The 19,537-nt window shown below is 41.1% G+C and overlaps 1 protein-coding gene across 2 annotated transcripts in view; it reads right to left on the minus strand.

Moving 5' to 3' along the window:
* lama1 (laminin, alpha 1) overlaps positions 1 to 19,537 on the minus strand; it is a 340,811-nt gene that overhangs the window by 183,321 nt on the left and 137,953 nt on the right. For both annotated transcript variants that reach the window (XM_059975999.1, XM_059976007.1), the window contains 4 exons: positions 13,332 to 13,472; positions 11,154 to 11,255; positions 7,168 to 7,379; positions 3,409 to 3,520 (listed from right to left, as the gene is read on the minus strand). In XM_059975999.1, the coding sequence (XP_059831982.1) occupies positions 3,409 to 3,520; positions 7,168 to 7,379; positions 11,154 to 11,255; positions 13,332 to 13,472 (567 nt within the window). The remainder of the gene's footprint in view (positions 1 to 3,408; positions 3,521 to 7,167; positions 7,380 to 11,153; positions 11,256 to 13,331; positions 13,473 to 19,537) is intronic.

Below are 19,537 nucleotides of genomic sequence, written 5' to 3' on the forward strand. Positions count from 1 at the left end.
CTTCAACCCTCCTCCTATTCTTGGACACCCTGCTCTGGTTTTCTGCCTGCTCTGGGTCTTTTCATCTCAAACTGCCGCCTCATCTTCAGCACTCCACTCCCCTCATTGAACCTCACCCCTCTGAATGCACTGCCCTCCACTCTCTCCAGATCCATCCCAACCTTACCATCAAACCCGCAGACAAAGGGGGGAGCTGTTGCTGTGCACTGACTTCTACCTTGTTAAGACCAGGCAGCAATTCTCAAACACCTTCCCAAACCTACCCCTTGAAGAGGACCTCACTCTGGACCATCTGAAAACTGTCTCCAACATCACCAGCACTGGAGAATTCCCACCCACTGCCATCAAACTCATAGTTCCCTGCTCACTTCTGCCTCTTACCCAAGCACTACAAACTGGACTGTCCAGATAAGTGTACTGCCTCTGCCTACTCTTGCCACACTGAACTCACATCCTCATACCTCGATTCCATTCTATTTCCCTTAGTTCAGTTCCTTCTCACCTACATCCGCGATATGCCTCAAGCCCTCATAGGCCCCACCTATGCCTCCATCTTCATTGGCTATACAGAACAGTCCATGTTCCAAGCCTGCCCCGGTAATACTTCCCAGCTCTTCTTCTGCTACATCGACGACTGCATTGGTGCTGCTTTATGCACTGATACTGTGCCTGTCAATTTTATCAACTTTGTCTCTAACTTCCACCCTGCCCTTAAATTCACGTGGCCCATTTCTGACACCTCCCTCCCCTTTCTTGATCTCTCTGTCTCCATCTCTGGAGGCAAGCGGTCAACCAACATCTTTTATAAACCTACTTATTCCCATGGTTATCTAGACTATACCTCCTTCCACCCAATCTCCTGTGAAAATGCTGTTCCCTTTTCTCAGTTTCTTTGTCTCTGCTGTGTCTGTTCCTAGGTGTTGGCTTTCCATTCTAGGGCATCAGAGAGCAGCTTGAGGTTGAACCCACCAGGGGATCAGCTATTCTGGATTGGGTGTTGTGCAATGAACGAGAACTGATCAGAGACTTTAAGGTAAAACAAGCCTTAGGGGCAAGTGATCATAATATAATAGAATTTATCCTGAAATTAGGAAAGGAGAAGCTAAAATCAGATGTATCAGCATTACAGTGGAGTAAAGGGAATTACAGAGGCATGAGAGAGGTTTTGGACAGGGTTGATTGGAAAATAACGCTGGAAGGAATGATGGTAGAGTAGCACTGGGGTAGTTGGAAGCGCATGATAAAATAGATGGTTGTCAACATGGTTTCCTCAAGGGAAAATCTTGCCTGTGAATTCTGTTGGAATTCTTTGAAGAAATAACAAGCAGGATAGACAAAGGGGAATTTGCGGATGTTGTGTACTTGGATTTTCAAAAGGCCTTTGACAAGGTGCCATACATGAAGCTGCTTAACAAGCTATGAGCCCATGGTATTACAGGAAAGGTTCTGGCATGGATAAAGCAGTAGCTGATTGGCAGAAGGCAAAGAGTGGGCATAAAGGGAGCCTTTTCTCATTGGCTGCCAGTGATTAGTGGTGTTCCACAAGGGTCTGTTCTTTTTCTGGACCAATTCTTTTTACGTTATAGCTTAATGATTGGAATGATGGAATTAATGGCTTTATTGAAAAGTTTGCAGCTGATACAATGATAGGTGGAGGTAGAGAGGCTACAGAAGGACTCAGACAGATTAGGAGAATGAGCAAAGAAATATCAAAAGGAATACCATGTTGGGAAGTGTAGGGTCATGCACTCTGGTAGAAGAAATGAAAAGGTTGACTATTTTCTATATGGAGAGAAGATACAAAACACTGAAGCACAGAGGATTTCAAGTCCTTGTGCAGGATTCTCTAAAGGCTAATTTGCAGCTTGGGTCTGTGGTGAGGAAGACAAATGCAGTGTTATCATTCATTTCAAGAGGACTAGAATATAAAAACAAGGATGTAATGTGAAGACTTTATAAAGCACCTGTGAGGCCTCACTTGGAGTATTGTGAGCAGTGTGGGGCACGTTATCTCAGAAAGGATGTTCTGAAACTGGAGAGGGTTCAAAGAAAGTTCACAAAAATGATTCCAGGATTGAATCGCTCGTCAGATGAAGAATGCTTGATGGCTCCAGGCCTGTATTTACTGGAATTTAGAAGAATGGGGGGAATTGAAACCTATCGAATAGTGAAAGGCCTTGGTAGAGTTCATGTGGAGAGGATGTTTCTGATGATGGGAGTGTCTAAAATGGAGGACAGATCCTCAAAATAGAAGGGCGTCCTTTTAGGATGGAAATGAGGAGGAATTACTTTAGTCTGAGAGTGATGAATCTGTGGAATTCTTTGCTACAGGCAGATGTGGAGGCCAAGTCTTTATGTATATTTAAGGCAGAGGTTTATAGATTCTTGATTGGTCAGGAGTGTGGGACTGAGAGGAAAAAATGGAACAGCCATGATGAAATGGTGGAGCAAACTTGATGGGCTAAATGGCCTACTTCTGCTCTGATAATAATGGTGAAGCCATTGGTTTTTGTTTTTTTATTGTCAGGTATATCGAGATAAAGTGAAAAACCTTGTTTTGCTTGTCATCTATAAAGATAATTTCAAAGCACAAGTACGTTGAGGTCGTACAAAGGGATCAGCAATAACAGTAAGCAGAATAGCGCGTCACTGTTATTGTTAGAGAGGAAGTTCAGTGCAGGTCGGCAACAATGCGCAAGGGCCATTAAAAATATGCTGGCATTGAAGGCAATTCATTCACTAATCTGACACATAAAAAATGTGAAAAGGTAAACAAATTTACAAACGTTAGGAAACTCAAAGTGGGCAACTGGATGGGAAAGAATTTTTATCTGGGAGTTAATAAGCCGTTACATAGCTCACCATAAGTGGCATGAAAAGCATGCAGATATAGAATGATACAGCCTGCAGGAGGATGTTCAACAAATTATGCCTTGATTGCTTCTTTAATACAACACTCTAATTAATCCCACTCCCCTATTCTTTTCCTTTTGCCCTGTAGACTTCTCCTCTTCCTGTACTTAGCTAATTCCTTTTCAAAGTTCTTACTAAATAAGATGCCACTACGTTCTCAGACAGAATCTCCAGAACAGGCAACCAGTTCCCTCAAAATCAAATAGTAAGGAAAACCAATCATTTGAAGAAGATGGGGATGAAACCAAGAAATATTTTAACAACATCTATGTTGAGAAAAACAAGACATCTATCATTTTCTTGGTTGAGCTAAGGGTCTTCTAGTGTCTACTCGGGAAGGGAGGAAACCTTTGTACAACTGGGATAAACCCAGAGGTTATGCCCGCAGTGCAAGGCAAAACGCTCTCTGAAATATAACAGGCACTGCTCCTTTCTAGTCTACTTAACTGTGCTGTTTTAAAGATGCAGCTAAGCTATGAGAATTTTCAGTGTTACCTCACAGGAAATGCCAGTGTAGCCCAGAGGACATTCACAGTATTCAACGTCCACTGCAGGAAGAATGTCGATGGCATTTGGGTTTGCTACGTCCAAGGTGACAGAACTCAACCTGAAATGACAAAGGTTGGCTTAATTCTCACAATTAACTGTATCAAACAGACAGAGCAGAGTAGCTATGTGTACCTGTGTTTTGGAACAGTTACATTTTTATTAAAATTTAGATGGTTAACCAACAGTACAGCAGCAGCCATCACCACTCTTGCTAGCATTAATTCAGTCAAATTTTATTTTTTGACTGAGTTTCACAAATTTGCACAGTGGGATTTGAACACATCATCTCCAGAACCCTGGTTGACTACAACCGCTACACTGCACTGAAAAATGACTTACGATACAACTGATGGTCTGAAGTACAGCAGTAAGGTTGTCAACGTTTTGTAACTCCACTTAGCAGCACCGTAACTATTTGTTAAATAATACACATATCCTGAAAACTTCGCTTGGATTTTGGAAGTCACTGACCATCATTCCATTTGAATTATTTAACTAGAGAGAACACATTTAAAATATTGAGATTTTTAAAGTCATTGAGGGAAGAAGTTAATTAGTTCATGAGATAACAAGCAGTTAACATATTCACAGCAAAGCTTTGATGTTCATTTTGCATTGAGTTATTCATAAAACTGTCTCCTATGAATTCATCACAGTGAGCACACCCCATGCTCACTGCTTTGCATCTTACTTAACTCACATAAAATGTACAAGGGCATTCAGCCCAACATGCTTGTGCTAGCCAAGAAGTGTCGCCTGACTTAATCCCACGTTAATCTTTGGGGTCCTCACTACTCCTTTGCTGTGAAAACAGTTTAAAGATTTATTATAGCTTCTGACATTCTCTTCATCTTTCTTTAAGATGCTTTTAATATCAGTAAAACATAATTGATTTAATAAAGATTTTGTTCAATCAGAGCTCCACAAGGTTCATTCAAGATTATACCTCTTAAAAGGGATCAATCGCCTCTGCAGTGCAGGAAGCTATACCTGCTTCTCAGGCTACCCCATTCACATGTTTTGATTCGGTAACTTACAACCTTCTGATATGGACATTGAATTTTCCAATTTCAGATTAAACCACCCCACCCCCCATGTTCAACTCCCATGCACATTCATCTATCCAGCTAATTTTCTTCTCCCTTTGTTCATCGTTCCCTTCCCTTTCTCCACCTCGTTCCATCTGCCCAGTATCCACCCTGCCCCATTTGGTTCCAGCGTTGTTACCTATAGCCTCTGTTCCACCCCTTATACTGACAGTATTTCCTCTTCCCTCCCAATGCTGACCTCAGTGACATACCCCGTCTTTCTCTACAGATGCTGCCTGACCTATTGGCTCTTCCAGCTTTATTTTTATATTTATGTTTTAGATTCCAGCATCTGCAATTTCTTTTACATTCATACCCAGGAGGTGATACTACCAAATGTGCTGGTCATTACAATTCAGTCCAACAACTATAGCTTCTCATGGTTTTTTACAATTTAATTACTGCATTTTCTAACGACAGAGAAGGAAAACGTCTCAGTCCATCAAGCCGCTGCTGGCTTACAGAGCAATCTCATACCCACTACTTTCCGAAAACCTACTTTTCCCACATTCACATCAGTTCCTTACCGCTCCCACCACTCATTCACTCACAAAGGGCAATTACTGTACCAATCTATACACTTTTGGGAGTAAACAGGAGCAGCTGAGGAAATATGGGGTCACAGGGAGAATGTACAAACTCCACAGACTCAGTGATTCAGGACTTGGATGGCAAGATTACGGATGAGCTCTGTATTTGAGGCAAGTAGAACAAAGGATAAACAATGGTTGTTTAGGAATACTCAAGAGGCGGGTGACCACAAGAAGCAATCTGTGAAAGTTTAAATTGCAGTTAAGGGAATGAAGTGCAGATAAGAGTAGTGCACACAAAATGCTGGTCAGGCAGCAGGTAAGGACAAAATGAAAGAATTGGCATTTCGGGCCGAGACCCTTCATCCAGTCCTGCTGGATTCGATGCAGCAAGAATGTTCCTGATGGCTACAGAACCTAGGACCAGTGGTCACAATCCATGGATAATGGAAACGCCAGGTAAGATTAAGGTGAAAGTTCTGCTCCTATAAAGTGGTGAACCTGTAGAATTCTCTACCACAGAAGGCAGTTGAATCCAAATCATTAAATATTAAATAAGATATAGCTTTAAGGGATGGAAGGATCAAGAAAATGAGAAGAAGGTTGGAATAAGGCATTAAATTTGGAAGATCAGCTATGATCATATTGTATAGCAAACCAGGCTTAAAGGATTAAATAGTCTACCACAGCTTAGCATATCATGGTAACCAGACTGCCCTCAGTGCATGCTGTCTACGTTTCGCACAGCTTCTGTACAGCAGTCATCATAAAGACCTCATCCATCTCAGACGTTCTTTATCTCCCCCCTCCTACCAGGCAGAAGACACAAAACTCTAACAGCATGTACCACCAGGCCGAAGGATAGCTTCTACTCCAAGGTGCTTCTTCTTCTAGGCACATGTGACAACAATAAACCAATTCCAAATGTCTATGTCTGTTTTCTAAGTAGAACAACTGCCAGTAGCCCTTTCAGGCCTGCTCCACTTTAAATAAGATCATGACTGATCCAGTCTTGGCTTCAACACCACTTTCCTTTTGTCATCCCACAACCATTAAGTTAGAATTTAAATGTCAGACTCGGCCTTGAACGTAAATAATGAATCCATCTCCACAGCTCATTGAAGTAGAAAATTCCAAAGATTTACAACACTTGGAGAGAAGAAATACATTATTAATTTTATTTGTAACAGGCAACCCCCGTTCTGAACCATACCTGCTAGTATAAGATAAACCCATGAGGGAAATCGGTCTTTCAGCTTCCATTCTTCAATTCCCTACATAAGCCAATTTCTTTCAATAAGAACACATCTGTTTTATCAAGCCTAATATCCTTTAAATTCTGAAAATAACCTCGAGTGAACTCCCAATGCACTGCTTCAATATGAGCCAATTTATCCTTAAATATAGGGACCAAAATCAAATGTAGCAGTGCAGCTGTGGTCTCACCAGGATCCTTTTAATCCAGTTGCATTAAAATTTCACAACTGGATATCTGGACACACAGACAGCCCAGAAACAGCTGGGGGGGGGGGGGGGGGGGGGAGTGGTTGAGAAAACCATGGCGTTGAGCTAGGTGATCTCATGGCAAGGTACACATGGAAACCAGCACAAATGGATGATGATGCTGAAGGCCAGAACGTTTACTGAGACAAAGGAACGGGTCAAAGATGGATCCTTTGGTGACCACACAGGTGATGGTGTACGAACGTGAGGACATGCCACTGCTGGTCATTTTGAGGCTAAGATTACACAGGAGCAGAAGCAGACAAGCACGTTACAGGAGAATACAGTGACTGGGCAAGGCAAACCTGCAGAGAGTTTGAGAAAGATAAATTAACTTGGACTCAATCACATAGGACATAATTAATGACATTAGCAAGAACTGATTTAGTATTTTACTGGTCTCAACTTTTGGTTTTGCTCCCTCATTGTTAGATATTCACAATGTGGAACATTGAGATTTTACATTGAACAGCAGAGTGGGAGGTGACTCTTCACACTCTGTCCAAAAAAATGTGAGGTATATAGCTGAATATGTAATACTGTAGCTCTCGAAAGAATTAAATCCACTCTTTGCACATGCTCACCTGTATCGAAGCTCTCTAGCACTGTTGTACTTGGCCCAGATCTGCAGCTGCGTCACATTTGCTAGAATAGTCATCAATCGATCTCGGTCTATTTCATTTTTCGTGTTGAGGTCCACAAAGTTCTCAGGTAGCAAGCGGAGTGCCACTGATTGTTTGTTGTAAGGCTGGAGCAACAAGCCACCAGGGCCTGTGCTGAGTGCACGACCATTGCCCTGAGTAAGCAGAATCAGCATTTGTCAGTTTTTAATGATTGAGAGCATTTTCAGTGTCCCTTATTCAGAATAAAGTCATGATTAAATGAATCATCATGCAATGTAAATAAAGACATTGGAATGAGTGGTACTATATTGTGTTAGGAATGTTTTTAAATCCAATAAAGAAAAACCTGGCACTTAGCACACAAATTGCATAAAAATTGTGATTTTCCTCTCTATCTGCCTGATAAAACAATATACAGAATACCTCAACTAAGAGCTAAACAATACATTTCATGGCATAAATCAGTGATACTGAACCTGATTCCCATTCCTTTTGAGACCCTTCTGTGACTGTCACTGCCCATGCATCAGCTGGGAACACAGCTATTCACACAGATGCAGGCATTAATGACCTTGTTCTCCATGTGAAGACATTACCTTGACCCGGATGCTGGGGTGGTTATTTCTCTCAATACAGTCATGAAGAGATGAATTCCCAGCAACTAGGTTTGTGTGAACAAGATCAAATGTGCTTTTCACCACTGTGAGTCTCTGAATACAATCTGGGACTGTGATAAATAGAATCAGAAAGTTCCAGAAACACCCAAAATGTCAGGCAGCTTCTGTGAAGAGAATGTTGCCAGCATCTTCTGTTTTAATTTAATATTTCCATTGTTCGCAATCTTTCAAGACTGAGCCTGTTTGAAGTCCCCGCCAGAGTAGATTTGGTGCCTTTTGTCTGCTTAGTGCTTCTTCCAAGTGCTGTCCAAGAGTCGTTCATCTGAGGACTACTGATAAGTGGTAAATGCTAGGAAGTTCCCTTATCTAGACTAGATCTTGTGTCTGGAGATTTCCAGATATGGAGACAATGCTGGGGAACCAGTCTGGCCCACTCCAAATTGCATATGGCTGATGGGTCCATCATACCAGTCAAGCAGATTCATCTCCAGGAAAAATATTAAGTTGGATTTTTATGGAAAGGTGTCATTCCGTGAGAACAGCTGCGTCAGGCTGCTGCTCGAGTAGTTTGTGGGACAAGGCTCCCACTTTTGCTCCAGATCACCAATGCTTACCTCAAAGTGACTGGGTTCACATTTGCCCTGTCAGAATCCTGCACCTAGGTAAAGTCAATATAATGAAAATAATCTCATCAAACCACAGACCAAACTGCTTCCGTAGTTAATAACATTGTAGCTCTTGATGAGATTCTTCTCCTGTAATTACTCATGTAATCTAATCAAGCTCCATGTAATCTAATCAAGATCTCAGTCGAATAAATCACAACAGGAAATAATATCAATGTAAGCAATTAATCTCAGAGGTTAGATTATAGATTTGTAAGTGGCCACCATTTGTGATACCTGCTAATTTTAGTTTTCAGTTAATTTTGTAGCCTCAACCTGCTCCAAATATTTGATACCAAGGAGTTATTTACTAAAATGACTTCTGGCATCAACAGAAGGGATTTTGATAAGATTCATCACAAGGGAGTGTTCCAGGATTAAGCAGGTCTTTATTGTAAATCATTAGCTCAATGAGTCATATGGGTTCATTTAATTCAATATAATTTGGTACATTAATTACCATGGTAATCAAAGGTAGTACATTAATAGTGTTAAACTTCCCTGCTTTATTGCCCATATCTAAGTGTCCTTGACAAGGCTGTAGTCAGTCACCCTCTACGATCACCAATCTGGTGAAGTTACTTTCACTGTATTGTTCAGCAGGGAGGTCCTGGAGTCACAGCATGCAACACTGAATAAACCACACACAGGCAAGCCCTGTGTGGCTTGTGGGGAACTGCAGACAGCTGAGCTTTCTATGCAGCTGCTGCCCTTGTCCTACTTGGTGATGCAGGGTGTGGGTCTGGAGCCAATGTCGAAGATGCCTGGGCTACTAGTGCAATGGAATGGTGATGGGGTAGGCTTCCAATCACGTGATCTGCTTTACCTGATGGTATTGAGCTTCTTGAGAGTTAAATACTGTCCACATCTAGGCAAGTGGACAGTATTACACTCCTGACCTAGTCATGTAGCTGTTGAAAAGGCTTTTGGGACTTTTCAGGTGAGTCACTCACTGCAGAATACCTAGACATTGAACTGTCTTGGTAATCAGAAAATGCACCTGGTCAGTGATAATGCATTCTCAGGATGTTGATGGTCAAGGCTGTTGAGTGCAAAGGGAAGATTGATAGACATTTGTTGCAGATGTGTATTGCCTGGAAATTACGTGGCACAAATGTTAGTTGACACTTATTGGTCTCTCCCTAAACATCTTGCAAAAGGCAGCCATGGAAGAACATTCCACATTCCTCCACAATTTCCATCAGCATATGTGCACTACAAGGCTGGGTGCTACCCCTCTGCTCTACTCACTTTATACTTAGGATTGTGAGGCTTAGCACAATTCCAATGCTATACTTAAGTTTGCCGATGACACCTCTGTCGTTGCTTAATCAAACACTGTAATGGATCAGCATACAGGGAGGGAGACTGAAAATCTGGCTGAGTGGTGCTACAACAATCTCTCACTCAATGTCAGCAAGACCAAAGAGTTGATTATTGACTTCAGGAGGAGGAAACGGAGATTCATGAACCAGTCCTCATCGGAAGATCAGAGATGGAGAGGGTCAGCAACTTTAAATTCCTCAGTGCTGTTGTTTTAGAGGATCTGTCTTGGGCCCAGCTATTACAAAGAAAGCATGGCGGAGCCTCTACTTCCATAAAAATTTGTGAAAATTCAACATGCAATCTAAAGCTCGACAAATGTCTATAAAAGTGTGGTGGAGAGTATATCAAGTGGTTGCATCACAACCTGGTATGGAAACACCAATGTCCTTGAATGGAAAAGCCTAACAGATACAGCCCAGTCCCTTACGGGTAAAGCCTTCCCCATCACTGAGCACATTTACAAGAAATGCTGTCGTAGGAAAGTAGCATCCATCATCAGAGATCCTCACCACCTTTGCCAGGCCTCTTCTTGCTGCTGCGAAGGTGGTACAGGAGCCTCAGGACTGACAGCACCAGATTCAGGAACGATTATTACCCTTCAACCATCAAGCTTTTTAACCAGAGGCAATAACTTCACTCAACTTGTCTCATCACCGAACTGTTCCCACAACCTATGGACTCACTTTCAATGACTCTTCATCTCATGTTCTCAACATTTATTGCTTTCTTGTTTGTATATTTGTTTTTGTTTGTTTAATTTATATATTTTTTTTCTTTTTGTATTTGCAGTGTGTTGTCTTTTGCACATTGATTTGTCCTGTTGAGGGCAGTCTTTGATTGATTCGATAGTGTTTCTTGTATTTACTGTGAATGCTCACAAGAAAATGTACCTCAGGGTTGTATGTGGTGACAAGTATGTACTTTGTTAGTAAGTCTACTTTGAACAATTATCGTTTCTGACCTTAAAATGAATCTTAGATCTTTGATGAAGTGGTGGGCAAGGATTGGGCCATGTAACTATGTCCTGGAGCTGAGATGATTGACTTCTAACAACTATAGCCATTTCTTTTCATGACTGGATCCAGGAAGGAGCCTTCCCCTCTTTAAAATGGCCTCAGTTTAGGTCTGTGATTCCCTGAGTTATCCACCATGAGAAAGAAGTGCAATGAACAGATGTGGATACGAAGCGGCAGAACTTGTTCAGCTATAGACCAGCAATGGAAACTGAGATGAGCATTCCTGAAGGTTTCCTACGAACCTCTATGATTCTACAAAGAATATGTGAAAAGTGCACAGATTTCCAGCATCACAGTTCGGTAATGATTTCTGGCATCCTTACCTGAATGATGACACCAATGTTGGAGGATAGCTCATTACCAACGCCTTCCACTGGAAAATCATTCACCAGAGTAAAGTTCAAGTATCCTCCAAATGCAGTCAGCTGGAAAGGAGACAAATGATGTTCATTTGAGGGCTTCTCCCATGCTATTAATCTCCACAGATTACTTGTGAACAAGAAACTGGCATCAGATTTTGAAAAGCTCTCTTTGCATTTATAAAGTTTGACTTTTTATAAGACCTCACCAATGACCAGGAAATGCCTCGCGACATTTTCCCTTTCCCAATATCAAGTTTATCTTCAAGAGGCAGTGCTTTATGAAGGCGGCATCTTTCACTAAGGAGCCGCACCATCTGGGACATGTCCTCTTCATGTTACTCAAATGGGGGAGGTACAAGAACCTGAAGACCCACTTTAAATAATCCTGAAACAGCCTCTTCCCTTCCACATTCAGATGTCTGTACAATCCATGAACCACGTTATTATCTTTTTTCATAATATTTATTTTTGGATAATTTAATAGTAATGTTATGTTTTTGCACTGTACTGCTGCCACAAAACAACAACGACCTAGTTAAGTGGTGGAACAAGCTTGATAGTTACAATGGTTGTGGAACGCAGCAGGCCAGGCAGCATCTATAGGAAGAAGTACAGTTGACGTTTTGGGCCGAGACCCTTCGTCAGGACTCCACGAATGATCTGGGCCCAAAACATCGACTGTACTTCTCCCTATAGGTGCTGCCTGGCCTGTTGCGTTCCACCAGCATTTTGTGTGTGTTGCTTGGATTTCCAGCGTCTGCAGATTTCCTTGTGTTTGTGTAGTTACAATGATTATCTTCTGAACTATGATTCCAAATAAACTGCTTCAAAAATATTGTTAGTTATATTGAAAAATATTTGTTCACTTTGTCTTCCCAGTCAATTTTTCTTCTTCATCCTGTTGCATCATTAATTGGAGTACAATTAAATTTCAATCCACATTCTTCACTTTCTACCCCATCCTCCCACTACAATGGCTTAAATGTTGCTGCCATAAGGGTGTAAGAAATACAAGGGGGTAGTTCCTCTGATTCCTTGTTCATTCAATAAGCATGGCTGATCTTCTACCTCAGCATAATTTTCCTTGGCAATCCAATACCTCTTGCTTTCTGTAACATTCAACAATCTACTATAGTCTGCATTGAATATGGTCAGTGGCTCATCCTCCACTGCTCATGAGCAGGGAATGGTACGATCCACTATCCTCTGGATGAACAACTTTCCTCTCCCATTCTCCCAAACCTCTAACCATTTGAGATTGTCATCTCCGCTTCCAGATCTTCTGCCAGGTGTAATATTATCCCTGCACCTTCCCTGTGAAACTCAATTGGAATTTTGTAGATTTGATTGAGGCCACCTCTGATTCTTCTGAAGTCCAGAGAGTTTTCATTCTACTCTGCATAATCTTTCCACATAAGCAAACCTGCATCCAAGGAGCCGACCTGTGAATTTTGATTGCACGCTCTCTATATTGGAATCATGTCTGTGTGCAGCATTCCAGATAGTTTGACTAGACCCTTTACAAATTCAGTGACATTTTCCTGTTATTCTTTACTCTAGCAATGAAACCCAACATGTAGTCATTGAGTCATAGAGTAATACAGCAAGGCAACAAGCCCTTTGATCCTATTTATTCATGCTGATCGAGAACCCACCTAAGCAAGTCCAATTAGCCTGCATTTGGCCCATATCCCTCTGAACCATTCACATCCATTCATCTTTTAAAGGCTGTTATCGTACCATTATTGTACATTTCATTTGCCCTTTCAATTACTTTCAAAATCAATATATTTAATATTCATGTACAAGGATACCCATGTATAACACTTTTCAATCTCTCAACATTTAACAAATACTGTTTTTCTACTTCTTTTACACATTTTTCTTTATTATTTGATATATATACAGGTGAAGCATTTTTGTCTGGACTACAGTGGCTAATAATACCTCTTCTACTGAATTTCATGCATAAATGGCCATCATCCCTTGTCTAAAAACGTCTCTAAAATTGTCAAGCTATTTATTTTTCATTTTGTTAATAAGATTTTGTTGGCCATTTTTTTTCACAACTTCTTTGGTGTACAATCTCAGAATATCCAATTTCAAACTAAAGGGTTAGAAGCAGAACCATGCCATTACCTTATTACCCATGTAGGATTCTGGAGCTGTCCAGTAGTACAGAACTGGCTGGAGGTTCCTTGTTTCAGTATTGTTGATGAGAAGTTGCAGGCGGCCTACGTCATGAAGTTTAGTCTCTTTCCATCCAGTAACATCCATGATCTTTGAAAGAACAGTACTTCATTTATTTTAGATATCGACATGGTACTTCTATAACAGTAACATTCATCAATGGGTCAACAATTCCAGTGCATATAAAAGGCATAGCAAATGATAATCATTAATGAATTAGGACGGTCTTTCTTTGCAGAAAATTAGTAAATAAATACCTTACTAATTTGTTGCTCATTAGAATAAATCAACTTCTATGTGCTTGAAAGGACAAGTGCTTAGAATGTTAGCAGCTTGATTCATACAGCTTTTTTGTACTGATTTGAAGCTAGAAGTAAATCAATTTATTTTTACATGCTGGGCCAGTTTTTAAACTAGCTATTGGAGCAGAAATGATAATTAGTGGTTCTCTGTGCTCTGCTTCTTGGGATGGTTGACATAAAAGTACTTTTGAATATCCAAAGGCAATTCTCCAGAAAACATGGTGAATTTAGAGAAGCTGGTTGTGGTCAGTGGACCAATTTGGGAGAAATTGCTTAGAAGACACCAGTTGCAAAATACAAACAGAGGCTTGTTGAATGTTGGGCTGAATTGCTGGAAACAGGCAAAGAAATTCTGCAGGCTCAAGGCAAGTAAGTGTTCTCAATAAAGACCCTCATAAAATCTGGAAACTACTGCTGCTGTATTCACATTTTAAGGGATCATCTCTGCAATATTAGATCATGACTAACTGTCTTGACATTGAGAAATCGATTTGGAAGGGGGTTCAAAGATCAGAGAACTAAACACCACAAAGCATGCAAGATCTAAATCAGTTATCTTCATTGGATGTTACCAAAGAGAATTTTAAATATCAGCAGATTAGGAACATAACAAACATGAATAAGAGCAGGCCAGTTGCTCCCTCAGCCTGTTCCACCATTCAAAAGGATCATGACATATCTAATCTTGGCCTCAACACTAATACTCTGCTCTCTCTACCCATAATCCTTTACCCTCCTGACTTCCAGAGTAATGGTAGGTGCCTGAGGAGTGTTCTAGTACAGAGGGACTCAGGAGTACAAGTACATAGTTTTTTTAAAAGTGGTAATCACAGGTAGACAGAGGGATGCAGACCACATTTGGTGTACTAGCCGTCATCAACCAAGACATTTGAGTATAGGACTTAGGATGTTATGTTGCAAATATTGCCACCAGAGTGGAGGTACAGGAGCATTAAGATGCACACTCAACATTTTAGGAACAGCCTCTTCTCCTCTGCCATCAGATTTCTGAACAGCCCATGAATTCATGAACACTACCTCACAATTACTCTCTAAACTTTTTGTTTTTTTTTAAGTTGTAACTTATGGTTTTTATCCACCTTGTAATATACTACTGTCACAGACAACAATTCTGCTGAAATAAGCCCATGATAATAAACCTGATTTTGATTCTGAAAGTAATGCATTTTCTAGTGAACGCAGTGAGTTTCAAGGGAAATAGAACCATGTGTTCTATCACTACCTCAGTAGGGCAACATTGCGATTACTTTGCACTTTAATATACCTTTTTTGTTCTAATATTGTACTTTCTTGCAGAATTCATGTTTTTGTCAATGCTTTGTCTCTGACGCTCTGCTTATAATGCGGAAGCAAGTTTTTCATCATAATTGTACAAACATGTACTTGTGCAGATGACAATAAACTCCACTTTGACAAATGGACAAGACTTTGGTGAAGCCATACCTGGGATAGTGAGTGCAGTTACCCTGTTCTGGGAAAGACATCATAAAGTTGGAAATAGTACAAAGAAGGTTCACTGGAGCACTGTCAGGATTGGAGGGCCTGAGTAACATAGGGAAAGGTTGTGCATACTAGGGCTATATTCCTTGGAATGTAGGAGATCGATTTATAGAGTGTATAAAATCATGAGGGGTGTGGCTGGGGAGAATCCACTCAGTATTTTTCCCAGGGAAAGATAATTAAAATCTAAAACACGTAGGTTTAAGGCGCAAGGGAAAAGATTTTAAAGGGACCTGGTGGGCAACTTGTTCATGCAGGAAGTGTTGGATATATGGAATTAGATGTCATTGGAAATGATTGAAGTGTAACAACAATTTTTAAAAGACAATTGAAAAGGAAATGTTCAGAGCAAAGGTTCCAAACCTTTCCCCTTGCACCGTAAACCTATGTGTGCTAGATTTTAATTCTCTTTCCCTTGGGAAAAATACTGAGTGGTATTGGTCCATGGCATAAAAAAGTTGGTAATCTCTGGCTTAAAGGAGTATGGACCAAAGGTGGGCAAACGAGACTAGCTCAGATTAACATCTTGGTCAATGGGACAAGTCGTGCCAAAGTTTCTGTTTCCATGTGGTATCATTCCACATCTCCGTTGTATTTTAAATTCTACTCATCTCCACTCTGCCTCAACAACCCTCTGGTGAATTCCAAAAAAGTTAGTGCCCACCAGAAGAAATTCATGCCTATCTCTATCTTAAGCAAGTGTCTTTTTTTTACAGAAACAATGCCCCCCCCCCCACCCACCAGATGCACCCACAAAGGAGGCAGCCGCACAGCTTTCACCTTCTCACTCAGGATACAATAAAAACATCCGATCTAACCAGATGCTGCACCGAAGTTTCACAAATGTTATCCATATATCCAGCTGAATTTGGAGGGTTGCAGATTGCGAATGTGGGCTGTTCAAAGGCTCACGACTGTGGAGGCGTGTGGCTTGGGCAGAGTGCCCACAGTGTGGGACTGGCATGCAGCTGTACCTAGCGTTTGGGAGCCTGCACCCAGTGTGCTGCTGGAGCATCAGCAGCCGTTCTCATCGCCCCCTTTGATATCACTGGAACAGCTGGAAGCTATTATGGGAGTCACCTTCTCAAATGCAGCTGCCTAAATTGATAAAAGTATAGATGAAGTGCATGGAGAGGAGTGGTTTCCGTGATGTGTCCACAACTATCTGTAATTTTTTATGGGTGTGATAGATCAGCTGTCATTCCAAGCTCTGATGCATTCAGGTAGGATATTTTCTATGGTACATTGATAAAAATTGCTAAGGGTCAAATGGGACAAAATTCTTCAGTCTCCTGAGGAAGTAGAGGCACTGGTGAACTTCCTTGACTGTGGCATCAACATGGTTAAGTTAGGACAGGTTAATGTAGACAGTAATGTCCACTCTTAGGAACTTTGAGGTCCCAATCCTCTCGAACTCAGCACCATTGATAGAAACAGGAGCATTTGCACTTCCCCCTTCCTGAAGTCAATATTTTGCTTTTTGTTTTGACATCGAGGGAAAGGTTATCTTGACTCCATCTCCTTGCCATACTTTGACTCAGCGATATCTCAGATATGGCCCTATGGAATATCAACTGAAAACTTCTAGGTGGACTTTGACCAGTTATAGACAGCAGAGTGTATAGAGAGGAGAGCAACTTTGTACAGCACCAATTTTGAGAATAACCATGATGGGAGTGTTTCTGCTTATCCTTACTGATTGCAGTCAGAAAGTCAAGGGTCCAGTTGCAAAGGGAGAAGTCTAGGAATCTGAGATAAGATTGCTTGGAATTATAGTACTGAAGGGTAAACTGTAGAAAATAGTCTAATGTAGGTTTCTTTACTATCCATAGGTGCCAAAGTTGAGTGGGTCAGGGAGATGGCATCTCCCTGTTCTGACAGTGTTGTGAACTTGCCTGGGAGGCTGGAGTTAATGCTTGTCATGATCACCCTCTTGAACAACTTCATGATGGGGAATGTCAGCACCCCCAGATGGTAATCATTAAAGCATATTACCTTCCTATTCTTAGGTACCAAAAAGATAATGGTCGTCTTAAATAAGATGGAGCCCTCAGAATAAGGTAAGGAAAGGTTAAACATGTCTATAAATACCATCTATTGATCTGCACGGGATTTTGGGACATGTCCAGGGACCTATCCAGACCAATTCCTTTCTGCAGATTCACTGTCCGGAACACTAATCTTATGGCCACAGTGAGACTATCGATTCAGGTGCACTGGAGGTGCATTGGGTGAGTTGTGACATGCCAATCTCCATCTATTCAAAACATGCATCAAATGAGTTCCACTGTTGTTGGCAATTCTGCCCAACTTTGTCTTGTAGTCTGCCTTTGTCTTGTTAGTTACCTGATTTGAAAGCTGCAGTCCTAGACTTCTGCAGGGAATGAATGTCCCAGTTCATCTAAGGTTTGGGAACACTCAGACTATAATCATTGATATAAAATCCTGAACAGACGTATTGATAGTATCTGTGCTGGGTCTTTGAACATTGATAATTACCAATTAATGCAGTTTCATAGAAGCTCATCTATTTCCTCAGACTTGAATTGAATAACTTATTGTACTGGAGCCTCACATTTCATCTTCTGCTTTTTATGTGAGGAGAGGGAGCAGTGCCTGGGATGCAGTCAGCATCGCTGATGGTTGTATAACAGTGGTCAAAGGTATTTGGGGTCCTGGTGGGACAACAGATAGGCTGATAGAACTTCGGTAAAAAAAACTCTTGAAGTTGGCCTGGTTAAAGTCACTGGCAATGACGAGGAAGGCGTTGTGGTTCAAGGCTGTTGACGAGGGAGTATAGCTTGTTGAGTGCCGGCTTCACACTTTCATGGAGCTGGATGTAGAGTGCCATCAGGAAGTGAATTTCATGGCAGGTAATATGACTGACACTTCACTGCTAGATATTCCAAACTCTGTGAGCAAGGAATCATTCGGGCTATCACATCCAAACACACGGAGGTGTTGATTAGGAAACAGAACCCTTTGCCTGAGGATACCATAGAACCCATCTGAGGAATTGAGAAGCTCTCAGGTTGTATGTCACCCAACGTGGAGCAGGAGCTTTTGGGAAGCTCACAGACCATTAAGACTCAAGATATAGGAGCAGAATTAGGCCATTTCATCCATCGAGTCTGCTCTGCCATTTCATTAAGGCTGATCTAATTTTTCTCTCAGCCCCAATCTCCTTCCCACATCCCTTCATGCCCTGACCAATCAAGAATCTATCAAACTCTGCCTTAAATATACATAAAGCCTTGGCCTTCTTGAGCTGCCCGTGGCAAAGAATTCCACAGGTTCACCACTCTCTGGCAAAAGAAATTCCTCATCTCCATTCTAAAAGGACGCCCCTCTATTCTGAGGCTGGGCCCTCTGGTCTTAAGACTCCTCCACCAGAGGAAGCATGTAGTGGGAGCACAGAGACCAGCAGTCTGACCTGTAACCTCACAAATGATTCATTCCGTCAGCTACTCGCTGTTCACATTTACATCAACTCACAAAACCCAAATGGAAGCAATGTGTCCCCACTCCTAGCAGTCATCAAGACTAACAACCTAATAAAGAACAAAGGATGAACTTGAAGTCAGAGGGAGTTCTGCTGCTTAGATGTGGATTTTCCATTCAGGAAATGACTTCAAAGAAATCTGGCTTTAAAAGATTCATCTTTGGCTTCTCCTTGATTGATATATGGTACCCTGCTAGCAGGAGACAACTATGGCATCAGCAAGCAAATCAATAGGGTTTAAGCTTCAATCAGTTAACAGACATTTTTTTGTAATATCTGAAGCATTTTGAAGTATGCAGATGAGAGGTTAGGCTGAAGGTAGAACACTGTAAACAAACCTTTTAGAATACATTATAAAATTATATCTGAGTGCAGAGGTATAGTACAGTAGTAATTAGGACATTAATCAATCTAAGTTGCTCACCCACCCCCATTTAAACAAGGTGTGGGATTTTGATTATTGCTTAGAAATTGAACTTCTTGCCAAATCACTGATTGTATATTGATTGCAACTTCTGATAGCCTGCAGTTGATCACCTTACAGAGGAGCAATTTGTAGATTTCCACATTCATGAAGGTGAGTGGATGCTAAAACATTGCTGTTAGTTTTACAAAGTAATGATAATGAAAATTAATATTCTGAGCCATTAAATTAAGAACTGGGGGTAATGCAATGTTTTACTTAAATAACAGAAAAAAGGTCCTAATTCCGGAACAGAGATGTACTTGTTTTTAGTTTGGAATGCTGTAACAAAGGCAGACGTTTATTTTAGCAGAAAGACATACCCAGATTAAATGTTAACTGAATCGTAAGAGTCGAGTTCAGTACA

The sequence above is a fragment of the Hypanus sabinus genome, chromosome 1 (genome assembly GCF_030144855.1).
Source record: "Hypanus sabinus isolate sHypSab1 chromosome 1, sHypSab1.hap1, whole genome shotgun sequence".
NCBI lineage: Eukaryota > Metazoa > Chordata > Chondrichthyes > Myliobatiformes > Dasyatidae > Hypanus > Hypanus sabinus.